The sequence below is a fragment of the Elephas maximus genome, chromosome 9, assembly GCF_024166365.1.
Source record: "Elephas maximus indicus isolate mEleMax1 chromosome 9, mEleMax1 primary haplotype, whole genome shotgun sequence".
Taxonomy (NCBI): Eukaryota; Metazoa; Chordata; class Mammalia; order Proboscidea; family Elephantidae; genus Elephas; species Elephas maximus.
The window spans coordinates 92906022-92925484 of record NC_064827.1 but is presented as its reverse complement, the minus strand read 5'-3'; the positions used below and the strand labels follow the sequence as shown (position 1 = coordinate 92925484).

Genomic DNA, 19463 nt, shown 5'->3' with positions numbered 1-19463 from the left:
ATTAGATTTGAACCTTCCCTCCTACTTCCTACTTCAGGCAACCTATTAAAACTCCCTGAGTCTCAGCTTCAGCATGTGTAAAATGGGGAAGTAATGTGTACTTCATGGAATTGTTTTGAGGACTGAATGAGAAAAATGCATATATAAGATATTTAGAAAGTCACCTGGCACAGAGTTGGCAATCCAGAATATTAATTATGATCGTGTTGCTTTTAGAAACTCATTACCATATGAAAAAGTTTAGCTGAAAACTTACTCATCCATCCATGTCAGTTTTCAAGGGCTCCATTTGGGGAAATTTACTTCAGGAGGAAGAGTTCCATTTGGAAAGATTTTCTTCCAGAGGAAGAAATTTAAAGCTATTCGTGTTCTCCCCAAGGGTCCGTGTTTTCTTCCATCTTTCTTTATCCATCTCTTCTGGACATCTTTCCTGCCGTTTTTATTGACCCTCATTGTCTCATTTTCACGTTACACAGTTTTTAAATTGGTACAAGCTATACCTTCTTTTCTGTTACTGTATAACATTCAAAGAATCTGATCTTGGCTAATCTGAGAATCTGATTTTGGCCAGTCAGATTATTCAGCTGGGTTGGAGTCTGTCATCAAAGGGGCTGAATGATAGAAAACCTTGCCCAACCTGGAATCACATTTATAATTAAGTTTATCATCATAAACCATTGGTTGTATCTAATAAAGATCATATTTCTCCCAAAAGGCAATTTGATTATCATTTGGGTGAGCTTTTTCTCTCATGGTCTGACTGTCCTTGAAAACATTTACTTGTCATTTTTACCATCTGTTTGTTCATTTTCCTCACTGCATCCGTTTTTTGTCTCGTAAGGTACGATGAAGAAAGATCTTATAAGAGAAGTGTGAGGTAAAAATCTCCTGATCTACAATTCACCTGGACCCTCTGTGTGTGTGCGCCAGTGTTTTCTCATGGGTGACCTCAACACGCTACAGAGCAAGAGGGCGTCCCATCAGTCCATTGTTTACCATTCCTGTCTTTGTCTTGTGTCTAAAGCTGTTGAGGTCAACCTGACTTGCAACTGAAACGTACTAAACCAGATCCATCCCTGACTTGGCCGGTGCTGCAAGCTAACTTTTAACTGTACTCAACAGGCGGATTTGGAGGTTCTCAGCTTTATTCAGACAGCATGTTTCTGATCCCCTTGCACCATTTATACCTTCCTTATGAAGGAATTTGCAAAGTAAGCGTATGTAAACACTGACTGGGAAGAAATGGCCCCACATTTAACTGAAGGAGTGATTCTAAGTGCTCCAGAGGACTGTTTCTCAAAGCATTTACACACTTCACTTACGTTTGGCTCTGCTTTGCTGGGTGACTCACGCTCTGCTTGCTTCTTTTTTGTTTCTTTTCTACGACGGTAATTTTTGCTCGTGCAGACTGGATGAAGAACTGAGGGAAGCATCAGAAGCAGCTAAGTAAGGCTTGGTTCTCATTTAGCAGCTGACATGATGTTGGCTTGCATTTCAGGAATGAATTGGAAGAAGCTGCATGCCTTGTGTCTTAGCCTGATGATAATGCTGCACTTTAAAAATTCCCTTTCTCCCCGATAGATGCAATTTCTATTATTCTTTTTAAAATATATGTATTTCTTATTGTGTTTTCAGAAAATGTTTACACAGCAAATTAGGTTCCCACTTGACAATTGCTGTAAGAATTATTCCATGACGTTACAGTGTGTCAGCATTCTCTTTAATTCTATTCTGGTTGCCCTGTCTATGATTCTTACTGTGATCTATTTACCCCCATGATCTTGGTTATTTTGAAGAGGGCATGTGTTACAGTTGCTTCATTTTTTTTTTACTTACATAAAATTTTAGGCATGACAGCAAAAGAACACATTGCAGGCATTGCCACATAAGATGTGACATCCAAATATACGGAGACAACAAACTTTGCAAATTTACTCTAATGAGAAGAAAGGATGACAAGTCAAAATTTGAAAAACTTTTGTAGAATCGACTTAATGGCTTTTTAAGATTAAAAACAAAAAACAGCCTTATTTAGTGGCTTGGAAATATTGCTCAACTAGCATCCTCTGAGCTCTTTAATAAATAGAAAAAATTATTGTTTGCTAGTATTAAAGTAGAATTTTCCAAAAGGCAAAATCATAACTCTCATGCAGATATAAAATGAACACGTCAATGATCTTATTCAGCTCATTACTTAATGAGGAAGCAAAAAAATGTTAAAGCTAGTTCAAAAAGCATATGATAAATTAGATATTTATAAGCCATTTAATAAAGGAATATTAAAAAAATATTTTTGGATTAGAATCAAAGCTGGTTAATGTCCAGCAGGCAATAAACTGTAACCTTAGGGTTATCTTTTCCACTGGACAGAAATGATTTACATTGTACTGGACAAGAATCTGCAAGTTAACCTCATGCCCCTAAAGAGCTGTGAAATAGCCCAGTCAATAGAGTCAGCCCAGCACTATTCTGAAAGAACGTCTAGTAGTTCCCTCTTCCTAAATTTTATATATCTTAAATGTGAACAGATGCTGTTCAGAAAATTTGCTATATTAGATATTTAAGCTTCCTTCCCATTTTTGCATACTGCTTACACTGTTAACTTATATAACCAGCTTCCATTTTCATAGATATTACATAAGCAGAAAGCCTGGACAATGCCCAAACAGCTACAAATTCCAAATAAATAAGATCTGAATTAGATTATTCTGCATAGCTTCGAATGCCGATTCTTCCATTAAAACAATCCCTTTAGTCATTTTTTTCTCCTACACATTTCTAGGAAACCCTGGAGGCGTAGTGGTTAAGTGCTGCAGCTGCTAACCAAAAGGTCGGCAGTTCAAATCCACCAGGTGCTCCTTGGAAACTCTACGGGGCAGTTCTACTCTGCCCTATAGTGTGGCTATGAGTTGGAATCAGCTTGACGGCAAGGGGCTTGGTTTTGGTTGGTGACACATTTTTATCACAGGTAGCCTATGGAGTTATCTGCCTATAGTGTGGATATTTTGGGTTAAAAATCAAAGATCTTTGCTTTAGAAAGCTTAACATCAGTATAGTTTACTGTACTCTATTCCTATCCCCTAATTTTCTTTCAGGATAACTAATGACCATTCAGATTAACATAATTCAAAATGATATAAATTTTTACTTGAACAGAATCATTCTAGTCTCTAACACAACAGTCTGTAACAGCTATTACAGACAAGAAGCTATGGGAATAAGGGATATGTTAAGAGTCAGGGAAACAAAGCCTGGTTTAACCTTTAGCATTTATCTTGCACTCAAATTGCATTGAGTCATGAGAGCTGCCAGGAAAAGAAATGTTAATAAGTTTCTCTTTCTAGTTCACTTTTTTTAAGATAATAACAAATTTGTGGAAATACAAAGTTGTATTAAAGACAAAAAATGGGGTGAGGGGATATCAGTAATTCTTCAGCCAACCCCATTATCAAGTCATTTCGTCGTGGTTTTTCATTGTTACCACAAAATTTGCCTTCTTTCATAGATTTTTTTTCCCCTCCATGCTTATCCTTTATCTGCTTAGTTACCATATTAAAACAGTTCTCATTTCTGGTATATTAAAACAGTTCTCATTTCTGGTATATTAAAACAGTTCTCATTTCTGGTTTAGTTGTGTAGCTTTCAGTTATTTATTTATTTTATCAAATCCACTGTTTTGTTCTCTTCCCCTCCCCTACAGGAAACCCTGGTGGCGTAGTGGTTCAGTACTATGACTGCTAACCAAAAGGTCAGCGGTTCGAATCCACCAGGTGCTCCTTGGAAACTGGGGGGCAGTTCTACTCTGTCGTATAGGGTTGCTCTGAGTTGGAGGCAACTGGAAGGCAATGAGTTCCCCTGCTACAGAACCCTCCCCCACCCCCCGACTTTCCACCCCCACCCCAAGTATCTAAATGGTCTCCCATTTTAACGGAAGTACCTTGTTCATGCCTGCAGGTGCTCAATAAATTTCTGCTGCTCAAATTACATTAATGAATGTACATAAGAGTGAGATCATCGCTGTTGAGGAGTGGTGTTCAGACTTTACTGTGCATCAGAATCACCCGGAGTACTTGTTAAAACGCAGTATCCAGGGCCCCATTTCCAAAGTTCTAATTCAGCAGATCTAAGGTGGGGCCTGAGAACTAGCATTTCTACCAGCTTCCCAGTGATGCTGATGCTGCCGGTCTGTCTCGGGACCGTGCTTTGAGAACCACTGCCTCAAAGTAAAGGGGTGAATAAAACTAGGTAGCCGTGCCTTAGGAGACTGTGCTTTTGCCTTGGGTTCCGTGGGTAAGCCACCTGCCTGAAGAATTCTCCCTCATTTCTCTTGATGGTAGCGTTTAGTGTATGGGAGCAGGGGTAGTTCAGTGGTAGAAATCTCATCTTCCACGCAGGAGACCCAGGTTCAATTCCCGGCCAATGCGTCTCAAGCATAGCCACCACCCATCTGTCAGTGGAGGCTTGAGTGTTGCTATGATGCTGAACAGGTTTCAGCAGAGCTTTCAGACTAAGACTAGATAGAAAGGCCTGGCGATGTACTTCTGAAAAATCAGCCACAGAAAATCCTATGGATCACAATGATCCAATCCCTTTGTACGTGGGGTCACCATGAATCAGGGGCTGACTTCTACGGCAGCTAACAACAACAATATTATGTATATGAGGAATTGAAAGATATTTCTGCATTTGAAAATGTATAAGGAGAAAGAATTCTGTTCTGTTGACCCCACAGATGACTAAAATGCCTTCAAATCCCACCATTTCATCATACCAACTACATCATCTCAACTCCCTGTCCTCCTCTGAAGTGGCCCCCAAATCCTTTGTCAGGCTGTATACCACGATTTTGGGTTCAGAAAACATGGTCGCTGCAGATACATGGTTAGATTCTAGAAGCCAGAAAGCCCGCCTTCTATTAGCATGTGTGCCCTGACCTTCCGCATGACCTTTATTAGAAAGGCTGAGTGTAACCAAAGGCAAACAGAAACTTCGTCAGGGAACAAAATCTGTCCGTTGTTGGGCTTTCTTCCCCTTAGTGTTTATAAACCCTCTCCGCCTTATACAAACACACACACCACCACCACCACCATCACTAATGGATTTCCAAGAGGTGATTAGCTCAGCAAGGCCTTTTCTTTTCCCTGAAACTTTAGATCAATAAGGAAAGAAAATAAGTAGTATCCATAGAACTACTATTCCTATTTGGAAAATGGTGAAGACCCCGTCAGCTGCCTTTTTGAGCAACAGTATTAGACAGTTTGCAGATTGCTGTTTTCTTTGGAAGGATTCCTCAAAGTTAAAAAGCAGAAAACCGAGTTTTGGAAGATTTCCACTTCTCGATTCCATTCCAGCTTTGCTAGTTTTTCTAGCACGCTGTCAACACTTACATGACTGTCCTGGTTCACTAGAGTTGCCAAATACCCTCCATAAAAATACCAGACCACCAGGGAGAAGGGTGGAGAGTAAGGGGGAAAAGAAAACAGAACCTTCTGCCCTTCCCAGGAATACAGCCTTTTGGCATTTTTCACAGAACTCCTAAATCTTAACAACTAAACCTCATATACAAACAGATAAATTAGTGTGTAAAGTTACATTACAAAAAGAACCCATACATTTAAAAAGGATCATTGAATCCCTTTAAATAGTGTGTTTACCAGTAGTAAAATATTAACCAGAGAGAAAAAGTCAAAGTTGAAGTTTATTAAGTCCTAATCAGGAATAAATATAAAAAATATAAAGCAAGTGTGAAATGTGCCAGTACAGGAAACCACCCATATGGAATATTAAAAACAGCTAATACACCATCAAACAACTTTTATTTGATTATTTTATATGGGTACGTTTTTATTCTTCTTGAGCACATTCATTTAGGTTCATGTCAGGACTCATTTGTGTTATCAGAACACAGCTCGGCTGTATGAAGTGGTAAGTGACCTGTTACTTTCCTGTGACAACAACAACAAAGAAAGCTGACACGGAAATTTTTTTTCTCCTCGCATCTTGGAAAAATCCTCCTTGCGAAAACTGAAAATCAACTGTGTTCCTATATAAACAAAATTAGTCTTCTTGAGAGTGATCTTCTTTTGCGTATACAATATTTTATTATTTGGGGTACAAATGAAATTTTGCAGTGTTGTGTTCCCAGAATAAGATGATCGAAAAGTCAGAAAAAATGACAAGAACAGAGGAGACCTCTGGAGGGGGTGGGAGTTTCTCATTCTCCTTTTGTGTTTCTAAATCACCGTTAATTCCTGTATTTCAGAAGTGATGGCAAAAGCATCACAGTTTAAGTTCACCATCTGTTCAGGTGTAGATTTGTTCAGTATTCACAGTGGCACCATGTTAAACAGTTGAAAATGCCCCACATCTTGTTGTGTTTACCAAGTAATAACAATGGAGAAATGTTGATTGCTTCCTATTTTTTTCCTTTGCGCTCAGAACTAGCTGCCTTTACAATGATCCAGAAATGTCTTCTACTGAGAAGGAGTAAGAATTCACCATCAGTACAGCTACTGTGTTACCTGTGGTGTATGGCTGGGCTGTGAAACACAAAAGTACATTGAGGACTGGGTAAACCCATTTCGATGTTCAGCTTTCATGTTCTCTATTCCTGTAATTAGGACTTCTGCCAGTTAAACGTAGTCTCATGATCACCACTTAAATGTCTTAATGACAAATTGAGTCTTTATATGGCATCCATTTTTCCAACCCAAAAATGAGGAGAAAATTAATAGTAGAGTCAGATGTTAAGAGCGTTTGGACGAGAGGACTGCAGCTCTGCTTTCTGCATTACATCATCGACTGTAATTAGTGAAAGTTTGGACTTCCACTTGAACTTAATATTTTGGTGGATGGGAGAGAAAATGCCCTTGTTTTGGAAATCCCAAGGAGGCAGTTAAGTCTGGATGGGACTTTTAAGAATGGTCTGTTCTGGAAATTCCCATCCTGTAAGAAATAGAAAACTGAGTTCTTGCCACGTGATAGACTCTATGTGAAAAGCTTCCCATGTAGCATCTGATTTTTATCTTCAGAATAAGCCTGTGAGATACATTTTATAGATGAGAAAAGAGAGGCAGAGAGAGATGATCTGAGCAGTCCAATGTTTTACAGCAGTAAAAATGCCCCAGAGTTGGGATTTGAACCTTTGCAACATAGCTCCACAGCTAATTGTTTTAAAGTCAGAGAGTGGTGGTCTCAATGCTGGAATGAGTATGCAACCACTGAGCTAACTGAGTATGCAACCACTGAGCTAACTGAAGACTAGAGGATACAAAATTACCCACTCAAAGGAACAGGAGCTAATTCATGGTCAAGTCGGTTTCGAAGAAGTAAAACTCTGGTCACCAATGTGGTCTGAGAGAATTTTGCCATCCCATCAGGGATTCCTAATTTGGCTTGAGGAATCCCTGGGTGGTTCCAATGGTTAACACACTTGGCTGCTAAACAAAAGGTTGGAGGTTTGAGTCCACCCAGAGATGCCTTAGAAGAAAGACCTGGTGATCTCCTTCTGAAAATTGAGCCATCGCAAACTCTTTGGAGCACAGTTCTACTCTGACACACATGGGGTTGTCATGAGGTGGAATCGACTCAGTGGCAACTGGTTGTTTCATTTGCCCTGAGTCATGGAGAATTTAACATTGTTCTTGTTTTGAAGAATCCAAAAGGAGAGGCACAAATAAAATTTAAACTCTCCTGCTATTGTCACATTTTTGTTCTCAGGCACAAGGACCCTCAAAGTCCCAAGAGAAGTTAGAAAACAGTAGTGCAATATCTCTGCAGTGACCATGTTGACCTTACAGCTGAAATAACGTTTATGCATGAAAACACCAGAGAGATGGTCCCAACTGAAAAATACATGAAGAACCAAGGCTTTAAGGGGACTTCTGAAATCACACAACTATATTTTTCTGAATCCCACCTCCTTTGAGATGAAGACTACAGTTGTTTCAGACAAATTGCCACATGAAAATTCTTCAAAGAAAAATACCTCAGTCCATCAGTCTACCATCATTTTGTTGTGCAAATAGTTCCTCCCTCAGCAAAACAGCGCCCCCTTGGGCAGAGTCCTGGGCCCGCAGTTAAAGAGCTGCTCAAACTGGAATGTCCCAACACCCAGGCACTCACTGGCCTATTGCTGCTACATCCTCGGGTTTACCCACTCCTTTGCCTGCCTTATCTATGTTGTTCCTGATTTATGTATAGGGCTGGTTTTGCTGGGGAGAGGGCAAAGCACCGCTTCTTGTTTGGGCTCATTCCAGGGCTGGGGATGGGGTGGGGGAGGAGGTAGCATGTTGCAAATTGTTACTTTTACTTCCTACTTCAAAGAAGAACACACTCTTTGCTCTTCTTCACCCCTCTCTTTCCCAAGTCCTTAGCAAGCACCCATCCGCAGTGCAGAGAATGACATCCTGGTTGAGGGACAGGAGTTGCCAAGGTTTTTTTTTTGCTGACTTTCAGCCCCGGATTAGACTTTCTGGCTTTCTTTATAATATTAGAATAAGGGGTTTTGTTTATCTTCTTCTGGCTCCAATCCACTGCAGGCCAGAAAAGATAGGGAAGAATTCTGTGTGGAAGCATTTTACACAGAGCTCAGATGCTAACCAAAAGATCAACAGTTCAAATCCACCAGCCGCTCTTCGGAAACCCTATGGAGCAGTTCTACTCTGGCCTATAGGGTCATTATGAGTCAGAATTGACTTGATGGCAACAGGTTTGGTTTGGGTTTTGGTAGCTAGTATTGGAGTCTCTCAGTGGCGCAAATGGTTAAGAACTTAGCTGCTAACTGAAAGGTTGGAGGTTCTAGTCCACCAAAAGTCAACCATTGAAAACCCAGTGGAGCGCGGGTCTCCTCTGACACACATAAGGTCACCATAGTTGGAACTGACTTGACATCAACTGGTTTTATAATAGTGTTGACTGGATGAACTGCAAATTGGGCAAAGGCTCAACCAAAGGGCTTAATCAGGCCAAGAATAAAAAGGAAGGTGTGATAATCCTGTAGGAACCAAAACCTGTTGGCCATCAAGTAGATTCTGACTCATAGCGACCCTATAGCGACCCTGTCCTTTTCCTGAGAGAAGGGAAGACTATGGCCATTTCTCATCTCTCTTTTTTTTTTTTTTGTACTGATAACACACAACAAAACGTTCAGCAATTTCTCAATTTCTACATGTGCCTCTCATCTCTTCTTACACAAAACACAGAAGCTTTTATTCATCATCATTCGTTCATTAAACAATATTGTCAGATACTTTGTAAAGTGTAGGGTGTTTAACACAGGCTAAAAGTGAAAATGACCTAGAGTAAAACTGTCAAAAAGCTGTATGTCTCACTGGAAAGCTGAACGTAGGAAACTAAACCTACCTGCTCACAGATAAGGAATATTCCCTTCATATTCAATTCTGATTAAAAGTAAACTTTTTTTCAAAAAGGATTTTTTTTTTAAAGTAGTCCTACGTGCTTATTTCCTTTACTTTTTAATTTGGGTTTTACTTATTCGTTCATTTTCTAAAACTTGCAAAATATTTCACATCCATAAAAGAACTTACATGATTTAGGGGACGTGGTTCTATTTGGAAGAGACTTCAACTAGTAGTATTGTTCGTAGCTTTGTTAGTTCCCTAAGATACTTGTTCTCTCAAAAATGAATCCTAAGGGTTGTTTCCTGTATTTATAAGTGTCCACTTTTGACTATCTCTTGCTTCTTCCATAAACTGAGTAAACAGGTCTCAGTCTTTCAGCTTTTGGTTACCCAAAAGCTGAAGGGGTTAATTAAGCCCTGGAAGGTTTACCAAAAAAAGTCAGTACAAAAAATAAAGCATTTTGAGTTGAATATCCTGGCCTAAGTGTTGTTTCAGATTTTTATCAGTGGCCAAGATGGTAAAACAAAGTGAACATGCACTCGAACCTTCACAAGATGATTTCAAATATTCTAACCTACATTCATAGTGTTCAGACAGTATGCCCCAAATTTTGACTTGGTAAATATTCTCCTGGTCTGTGAGAAAAATTAAGCCAACACCGTGGGAGAAAGAATAAAATTCCAATCAACTCAAACTTAATACATTTTAGAAGCAAAAATGAGTTCAAATACAACAGTGACCTGCATTATAGTATATTAGAAGAAGAGCTCAGGGTCTCAGTGGTTATAAAGAGAACGCCTCTGTAATAAAACTCTGCAGGTAAGACAAGTCAGATCCTTGATGCATGAAAAAAAAAAAAAAGAGAGAGATTAAAATTCATGATGACCTGGCCCCTTTCCACACTCAGCACAGCAGGTTCTGAAAGCTCCCAAAGGAGGCAAGATTATTGCAAGTACAGCAATTAAGCAGAAATATGATTTTCCCATTTTCAAAAACACCAAGTTTACTACTAATAATTACACTAACAGTTCACTTTTACTGGGCTTTCACTACATGTAATTGAAAACACTTCAGACTTAATCCTTAGCAAACTGGGAGAGAGATACGATTGTCCCTTTCACAGATGCAGAAATGGAAAGTTAAAGGTAGGTAGCTGGCCAACAGCCTACAGCTAATAAGTGGTGGGATTGCTGAAGGGTATTTCAAAGGAGAGATACTGTACAACTACAAACTGGTTGGGCAGGCAGGGTGGGTCACCAGTGGCTTTAGTTTGCAAAGCTACTATGAAGAACAGTACAAAGGCAGTGTTTCCTTCCATTGTACATAGAGTTGCTGTGAGTCCGACTCAGATGGCACTTAATAATAAGAATACTACAAGGAACACTGCTGGGCTGCTGCAAATTCCACAACCAAAGCATAGTAACCTTCACAACAAACAGACTTATGACTCAGGAGGGCAGAGATAAGCAAAATCCACAGATACTCCCCAACTTGCCTTTTTCAAACCAGTCGTTTTTCTTTTTCTCTCGTAACTGAGATTCCTCCTCAGACTGTTCACTGGCTTGTAGGTCTCTTCCTTTCTGATGCAGGTGCCAGGGAGTTGTCATACGGTTCACTAAGGCTCAAAAAAGGAAGTTTTAAACGTATTCCCTAGATATTTGGAAACCCACTGAGCATTTTTAAAAAACAAGCTTTTCATTGGTGATAAGGATCCACCTCATTAAGGTAAGCGGACCCTTGCAGACAAGTCCTTTGGCTCCTGGAAAATACTGAGTTTTCTGATTATTTTTTAGCACTTCTTATTGTTGAGCACTTGTCAGACTTGACTTACTTCAGGTAGATCATTTACTTTCTCCACTAGGAAAGGTCATTTACTGAAAATAGGTCCCTTGTTTTCGAAATGTAATAATGTTCCTTATCTTAACCTACTCTAGGAATGAGCCCTAACAAGAGCCTGTTGCCTCCCTGCGTCATTTTGAAATGGCGTAAAATGCTTCCAGAATCAGTTTTGTCAAAATAAACTGATTCCATATTTCAGAGAAAGACTTGGCAACGAGGGGAGGATTGTATTTTACCAGATTTTTCAAGTGTAAGAATTTTGCATGATTTATTTTAAGTTGGTCCTTTGAGGAAAAACAGCCAACATATGCCACCCAAGTCATTACTAAATATTTCACGTTCGGTTTCTCATGTTTCTCTCTTCTTTTCCTGTTTTTCAAAGCATTGACCTGAAGTTGAAAGAAAAGCCCTAGTTGACCATGGCTGGAAGAAGAGGATGCCTTTGTGCATCGTGGTCCTGCTGAATCTCACCTACCTGGAAGAGACAGGGCTGATGATGTTTTTTTCCCACTTTGCACTACCTGGTGCCATTCTAAATTTCTAAGGGGAAAAACAGTAAGGGAATGTGTTTACTCGTCACATGTTTTATGAAATTGTGTGTATTTTCCTATTTTGCCAATTATGTGCCTCAAAGATTTTAGTTGAACCTTAGCAGGAAAGTAGGACCTTCCATTCCGATATTTTGTTATCCTTTGGTGCAGTGGTATTTTGTCCTTTAGACCAGAATTTACCAATAAGACAAATTCCTATTAATAAGTGTGAATAGATTTGTTCCCATAGATAAGCTGCACTTCTCCTTGGTGATCCTTTTAGGTTGAGGTACACAGAAAATTGTCCGCATATAACTCCACCATTAAAATCCTAAATTTGCTTAGGATAGTCAGGAACCAGAGAGGTGTGAAAGCTGAGTGACAGCTTTGTTATCCTCTACAGGAATCTTCTCAAAGGGAAGCCAGTCTTTCTAATTCACATGGATTTTATGTTAATTATCAAATTGGACATCAATCTTTATGTGAATGGGCCTTCTTAAAGACTATCATTTCTCCAGTGACTGGTGAAGACCTCCACAATGAGAAATTTAAGATTAATGCCCATGTTTTTGGTAGCTGTCTGTACTCCAATCCGTAAAACTAGTTCAGTATGTTGGGCTTTTCATCCCAGCATCTAAGGGCCAAGGGCTCCCTAGGTGTAACATAGCCAACTCAGAAATTCACTATTTGGTGAGGCTCCGTTGTCTGAATTGCTCTTTCACTTGCATTATAAAAAGTAATCCACTTTAAAACGGTCCAATCTGATCACAGGTTTAAAATTAAGTATGAGTATGTAGTACTGTTTACAAAACATTTCTTTTACGGTCTCCATATGTCTATCCTTAAAATGTTAACTTAATTTCAAATCTATGGACCTCTAGGACAAAAGGTCAGCAAACAACACCCAAATCCAGCTTTTCTATGGTCTGTGCGCTAAGAATGGTTTTTACATTTTTAAGTGGTTTTTAAAAACCAAAACAAGAGTAATATTTCATGACTCACAAAAATTCTTCAGATTTCAGTGTCCATAGCTAAGGTTTTATCAGAACACAGCCATGTTCATTTGTTTACATATTGTCTCTGGGTACTTTTGCACAACGCAGGCAGAGTAGGTAGTCGTGAGTCCACATGGCCCACAAAGCTTAAAATATTCACTACCTTCATAGTAAATTTGCTGACTCCTCTACTAGTACATAGTCTTCCTCCCTCTGTTTGTACTTAGATATTATTTTCCCTAACAGAAGGACAAATAAGACTGTACACTCAATTCTTTTCAAGAACTGAGCAGGTAGCAGCTATATCTTCTTTGACATCCACAGAAAGTAAAATACCTGGCCTTCTGGAAAAGGCAGGGGGCCCCTAGCCACAAAAGCCCTGCTCCGTATGTGTTTGCAAGATCCAAAGTGAAGCCGCCTTCTAAAGAACTGTTAATTGTTTACATGTGTTGCTGAGGTCTTCATCTTACTTCTGGAACCACTTCTGAGTCTCCAGTATCACCTATGACAAACAAGCTAGCAAAACTAAAAACGTTACGGAGAGTGGGGTTCTATCATAGCCTCACGGCGGTAACTTCCTTGGGAGGAGCCATCACGGAAGAGCCTTGGGTGTAATGAGCTCTTCAAAGTAGACACCTTTGCACAGCTGACTTGAGTTTCACTGACCTCATTTGCTTCATGTTGGACTTTTACCTACCCTCCACCCACACTCACACACACATACACATGTTAGCTCTCTTCCTTGACAATACTAAGCCATAGGTATCTATTTTCCTTCCTTGGTCTCTTTCAACTTAAGTACTTATCTTGTGGAACTGTGTTCTTTTGGGTCTCTACCCTTAAAGCATCTGGTTTGCCTGATAGGAAAACTCTAGACCCCACCCTCTGTCGCAGCCCAAATGACGCCTCTCCCAGAACTTAGTGTTGACACAAGGACAGTAACCCAATATTCTGGTTTGCTGACGTGTTTATAACTGTTGCCCTGGCCTAATGATTAATAATGCTCCCTTCTGCTCTCGGTAATGTCCCACTTGGGAAGATAAATTACGTGATTACCCTAGCCACAGGAAGTAATGAAGAACCCAGTGTTCCATTTAGTGGTGCAAGCCTGAGGACGTAGGGAGTTGATCAAGGGCTCCTGTAAAGCCAATCAGACAAGGGACAATCTCACCATTCACATTTTCTGTCCAGCCTATTTGTGGAAGACTACCTTTTTTTTACTCAGGTGGTATGCTGTTTGAAGCTTTGTCTTCCTACATGGCAATGATGGGTGTTTTTCCCAATCAATGGTTTTTTTTTGGGGGGGGGGGGGCTGTTCTGTGGGCTGCATAACCATTCTGATATTTAGGCATCTGCTACTTTATTGTCTCTTAAAAAGACAAATTAAGTTACTTGCACGTGCTAGAGAAAATCCACCATGTAAATTCAATCCAAATAAATAGAATCCTGGAGGAATCCTGAAAAAAAATAACCCCTAAGCAGATAGGTAGACAGATGTAAACATTCATGTCATCCAGCTATCTAGCTCCTGCATTCTGAGCATTCTTGCTTTGGTTCTGACTTCTGGAAACTGCTTTGCACTCTTCCTGTAGTTTGTAGTTAAGGGAGCTAAAGGTCGTTAGGGCAAAAGGATTGTTTTCCCAATGTGGCAACTGGTCTTCATGTAGCTTCTTGATTAAGTGAAAGAACAAAAGTCTGCAGGAAATATATTGTCAAGGACTGAGAAAGGTTTGTTTGAGGTCACTTGATGGGTATGGGCAGAAAACCCTAAGATTCCTTTCGAAGCCATACAATGTTTTAGGAGGTCACCCTCTAAGACATACTTTGAGATGTGTGAGGAAGTCACTACTCCTAGCCTTCGTTATTAGATATATTTTCAGTATTCACTGATGGTACTATGTTTGCAGCTCTCATCACAATGCCTCAGTAGTTTGCTCCCTTAGAAACACTTAGATGTGCACAAATTAATCTTTTATATATTTAAAGGATTTTCTATCATGTATCAGATGATGCCAAATAAAGTATCTATTAGACCATGTTTGGGTAAATAAAGAAATTCTCCATAAATAGTGTGGATTAATAATATAAAGATATGTAACAACACAACATACATATAACCTCTCTGTACAATTCAGAAATAAAAATTAATTCCACATTTCATGGCTTCCTTTCTTTGAGTTAGCAAGAATCGCTCTCTAGCTTCATTTTAAGACGTTTCATCAGTACATCATTGGAGCAGTGGGGGTTCAGTGTAGAAATCTCACCTTCCATGCGGGAAACCCAGGTTCGATTCTCGGCCAACGTACCTCATGCACAGCCATCGCGACGGCTGGATCCGCAACTCCTCATGGGAATGGCGCAAGAGCGGGCGCGTTTCGTTCCATCGTGCGTGGAGTCACCAGGAGTCAGAGGCCAACTTGATGGCGGCTAGCAACAACAAGACTGGACATCAGTCCAGCTTGATTTTTGAGGACATATAAATTTTGACTTTCCTTGTCACTCAAATTTCTTTCCCTTTTCACTTTTGCCTTTCCTGTCTTAGAGTTTAATGAAGTAGGCTCTCAAAATGTGTTGCTTACCCTCTGGGTAAGAAGTTTCTCGCTTTGGAAGCATCTCCGTGTCTCACCGTTATTTGATTTTGCAAACTTTCCCTTCGACTGTCCCTTGCCTCTCATGGCATATATTCATTTTTAAATTTCAACACACTAAACACTATTTTGGTTTTAGTTTTTTTGTTTTTTGTTTTTTCACTTTTACCACCTTTGGGTAAAAGCAGGGTTGGGAATCACCACTGTGCTATCTTTTTTTAAAAACCTGATACCCAGTGCCATCAAGTCGATTCCAACTCGTGACAACCCTAAAGGACAACCATAGGGCTTTCAAGGCTGTAAATCTTTAGGGAAGCTGATTGCCATGTTTTTCTCCTGCAGAGCAGCTGTTGGGCTCAACCCACCAGCCTTTTGGTTAGCAGCCGAGCATTTAACCACTATGCCACCAGGTCTCCTCAAAGACCTAATAAACAGATGTTTATTGTACTAACGAATGTAATTGGTGGGCTAACCAAATGAGAACTTGTTCTACAAAAGGTGAGACATTGCACAGTTCTCATGATCCAGGAACTAGGTCTGGAGGATATTGTCCTCTACCCAAGGAAGAGAAAAAGCTGAGAAGTAATTGAGGGCACTCACCCTGCTTCCTTAAAATAACTATGGTGCTGGAAATTGGAGGCAAACTAGGTGTTCAGTACCGGAGGACAGGATGGGTAAAATGCGGTGGGTACACGTTGTGGAAGACTCTGCAGCTGTTAGGAGCAACAGGCTAATGTTCACAGTGCAATACTTAAAGTATTGCTCTAAGTGGAGAAGGTAAGAACCCAGTATTGATAGCATAGGGCCATTTTCTGTCATTTGTAAACATGTTATCGTGAGTTGCCATCAAGTTGGCCTGATACATGGTGACCTTAGGTGTGACAAGCATGTCCACTCCTGTGCCATCTTCACGCTGGCTGGTACGCTTGAGTCCACTGTGGTAGCTACTGCGTCATTCCATCTCATTGAGGAATTTATAAACATTCACGCACAAAAAACAACACTACGTATTACACAAATCCAGGCATATTTCAGGACTTAGCATACGCATTAGAATGGGTGCAAGGGGTGAGGGTGAGAGTGAAGATCAGAAATAAAAGGGAGAGTCTAATTAAAAATCAAAAAGATCCTTTTATGGGCTGCTGGTGGTGGTAATGTGCTACAGACTGAGGGTCTGATGAACTCAGAGCTCATCACTGAAGTTAAAAATAAAAATGAAGACACTCCACGTTGTCAGCTATGGAAGCCAGCACTTTCAGCCATAAATCACAGAAAAGCTGAGTTAAGACACTTTGGGCCCCCAAAGGGCTATTCCCTTTGCCTGTATCTCTCATACCCTTTCCCTCCATTGGCTGTGTCTCAGTGGACTGCAGCTTCCCAGGAATAAGTCAGGAACCCACCCTGGGTTGCATCACCCTGTACAGTCATGGAGCTTTTAATTAAATTAATGCCTCCTGACACACCAGTACTTACAGAGCGGTGGGTTTGATAGAGCAAGGAGACTGCCTTATGAGGCTGATTTTCCTAGCGAGAATTTCATTTACATTTATCCAAAAGAATTTAACTAAATAAAATTATTTATTTTCAATATATAACTGTTTTAATTATACTTAATGGCAGACACTCAAAACCACCATCTATTATCTCTCTGGCCCTACCCCTACCAAGGGCCCTGCAGCCTCTGACACTTGATCATTTCCTTCTTGTGAAACTCTGACCCCTTAAATTGGTGAACTGAATTACCTTGTTTTTTCCTCCATATTCATCATCTATTGCTGCATAACATAATATCCTAAAACTTAGCACCTTCCAACAACCCACATTGATTATTGCATATTTCTGTGGGTCAGAAATCCAGGCGCAGCTTAGTAGATTCTCTAAGGTCTCTCATGGACTGCAATCAAGGTGTTGGCCCACGGTGCCTCACAAGAATCAATCAAGGTTCAACTGGGAGAGAATCTGCTTCTAAGCTCACTCCCAGGAGCTTGGATTCAATTTCTCAGTAGTTGTTGGACTGAGGGCTTCGTTCCCTGTTGGCTTTTGGCTGGAGGCTACCCACAGTTCCTTATCACATGAGCTCCTCCAGCGTAGGAGATTGTTTGGTCAAAAAGAAAGACTGCTAGCAAGATAGAAGTTATAATTTTTTGTAATCTAACTGCTGACCTTTTGGTTAGCAGCCATAGCTATGTTAAGAGCCATGGCTGCTAACCAAAAGGTCAGCAGTTCAAATCCACCAGGTGCTTCTTGGAAACTGTATGGGGCAGTTCTACCCTGTTCTATAGGTTCGCTATGAGTCAGAATTGACTCGTTGGCAACAGGTTTAGTTTTTTGTTTTTTTTAAATTATAGAAGTGACATTTCATCACTTTTGCTATATTCTATTTGTTAGAAGAAAGTCACTAGATCCAGTCCACAATCAAGGGGGAGAGAATTACACAAAGACGTGAATACCAGGAGGCAGTGATCACTGGGGCCATCTTAGATGTCTGCTTACCACACCTCCTAACCCTTCTGCTGATTCTTCTTTGAGCTGCTCTGTCTCCTCTCGTTTATGAGTGGAGGTGTCTCTCAACGTTTCTCTTTTCTTTGCTCTTTCTGCTGTTTCCCCATGACTTCAACTAACATATCTCTTCAGAGCATTCAAGCCCTGATTTTGCGCTCAAGCTCCAAAACCACACCATCATTTTCCTACTCAGTCTCTGTGCCCCCCTCAATCTCTGGAAGAAAATTTAAATTCTCTCCCTTCCCTGGGCTGCTGAGACCATTTCTCTATTACCTCATTGTCTTTGAAATCACACATGATGTTGTTAGTTGTCATTGAGTTGGCCTCCCACTCATAGTGACCCCATGTGTCACAGATTAGAACTCCATATGGTTTTCTTGACTATAATCTTTATGCAAGCAGTTCACGAGGCCTGTCTTCTGAGGAGCTGCTGGGTAGGTTCAAACCAACAACCTTCAGGTCAGCAGCCGATCACAAACCACTTATACTACCCAGGCTCTCTTGTAAGCACACATACTAGGATTCAAATTTCAACTCTATTAGCTGTGTTATTTTGGGCAGGTTACTAAACGTTTCTGAGCTTTAGTTTATTTGTTGTTAAAATGTGAATAAAACTCTCATCTTACAAGTTTATGTAAGACTTCAGTGGAATATAAATGCCCAACCTAGTGTTTAATACCCAGAAAGCATTCAATAATTATTAGTTTTCTGCTCACACCTTCCAGTCCCTGGAGGAGGACATCGTGCTTGGTAAAGTAGAGGGTCAGTGAAAAAGAGGAAGGCCCTCAATGAGATAGATTGACACAGTGGCTGCAACAATGGGCTCAAACATACCAAGGACTGTGAGAATGGCGCAGGACCAGGCAGTGTTTCATTTTGTTGTACATAAAATCAAAACCAAACCCATTACCATCAAGTCGATTCCGACTCATAGCGACCCTATAGGACAGAGTAGAACTTCCCCATAGAGTTTCCAAGGAGCACCTAGTGGATTCGAACTACTGACCTTTTGGTTAGCAGCCATAGCACTTAACCACTGTGCCACCAGGGTTTTCATTGTTGTACATAGGGTCATTATATATTGGAAGCAACTTGATGGCACCCAACAACAAGGAAAACAACTTACGCTCCCTTCTTTTCTTCTTCTTAGTATTTACCCAGCCTTTTATCTGCTAACCTGCCAAATTCTCCAAATGCACTCCCAACTCACCTTTAGTTTCCTGTCAACGATGTCAGCCTCTCTTGTTTCCCCTCCTGCCCTCTCTTCTAAGTAAAAACCCATCCAGTTGCCGTCGAGTCAATTCTGACTAATAGCGACCCTATATTATAGGACAGAGTAGAACTGCTCCATAGGGTTTCCAAAGAGCAGCTGGTGGTTTCGAACCGCCAAACCTTTGTTTGGCAGCCAAACTCTTAACTTCTGCACCACCAGGGCTCCCTCTTCTAAACAGACTACATAATTCTCATTAACCAGTCCTCATTTTCTCTCAGATATAGCTATTTTACTCCCATTTCCTGCCTTACTCCTTGCCTAGTTCCTTCTCTTCCATCTCTTATCCTTACTTGATATGCCTTTTGTTTTTACTTTTTATTTTGAAACAATCTCAAACTTGCAAGAACAGTAGAAGAAATTATTTTGCTTGAAAC

General features: G+C 40.3%; 1 protein-coding gene across 5 annotated transcripts in view; it reads left to right on the top strand.

The window, feature by feature from the left end:
• The window catches only part of PRUNE2 (prune homolog 2 with BCH domain), a 314222-nt gene extending 299374 nt beyond the window's left edge, over nt 1-14848 (top strand). For 2 of the 5 annotated variants that reach the window (XM_049895199.1, XM_049895197.1), the window contains exons 17-19: nt 1408-1446; nt 6439-6486; nt 11584-14848. In XM_049895199.1, the coding sequence (XP_049751156.1) occupies nt 1408-1446; nt 6439-6486; nt 11584-11614 (118 nt within the window). In that variant the 3' untranslated portion in view covers nt 11615-14848. Of the gene's footprint in view, nt 1-841; nt 878-1407; nt 1447-6438; nt 6487-11583 lie in introns of all 5 variants that reach the window. The other 3 variants (XM_049895198.1, XM_049895200.1, XM_049895201.1) reach the window with 3 other exon arrangements.
• Nucleotides 14849-19463: the final 4615 nt, after the last annotated feature.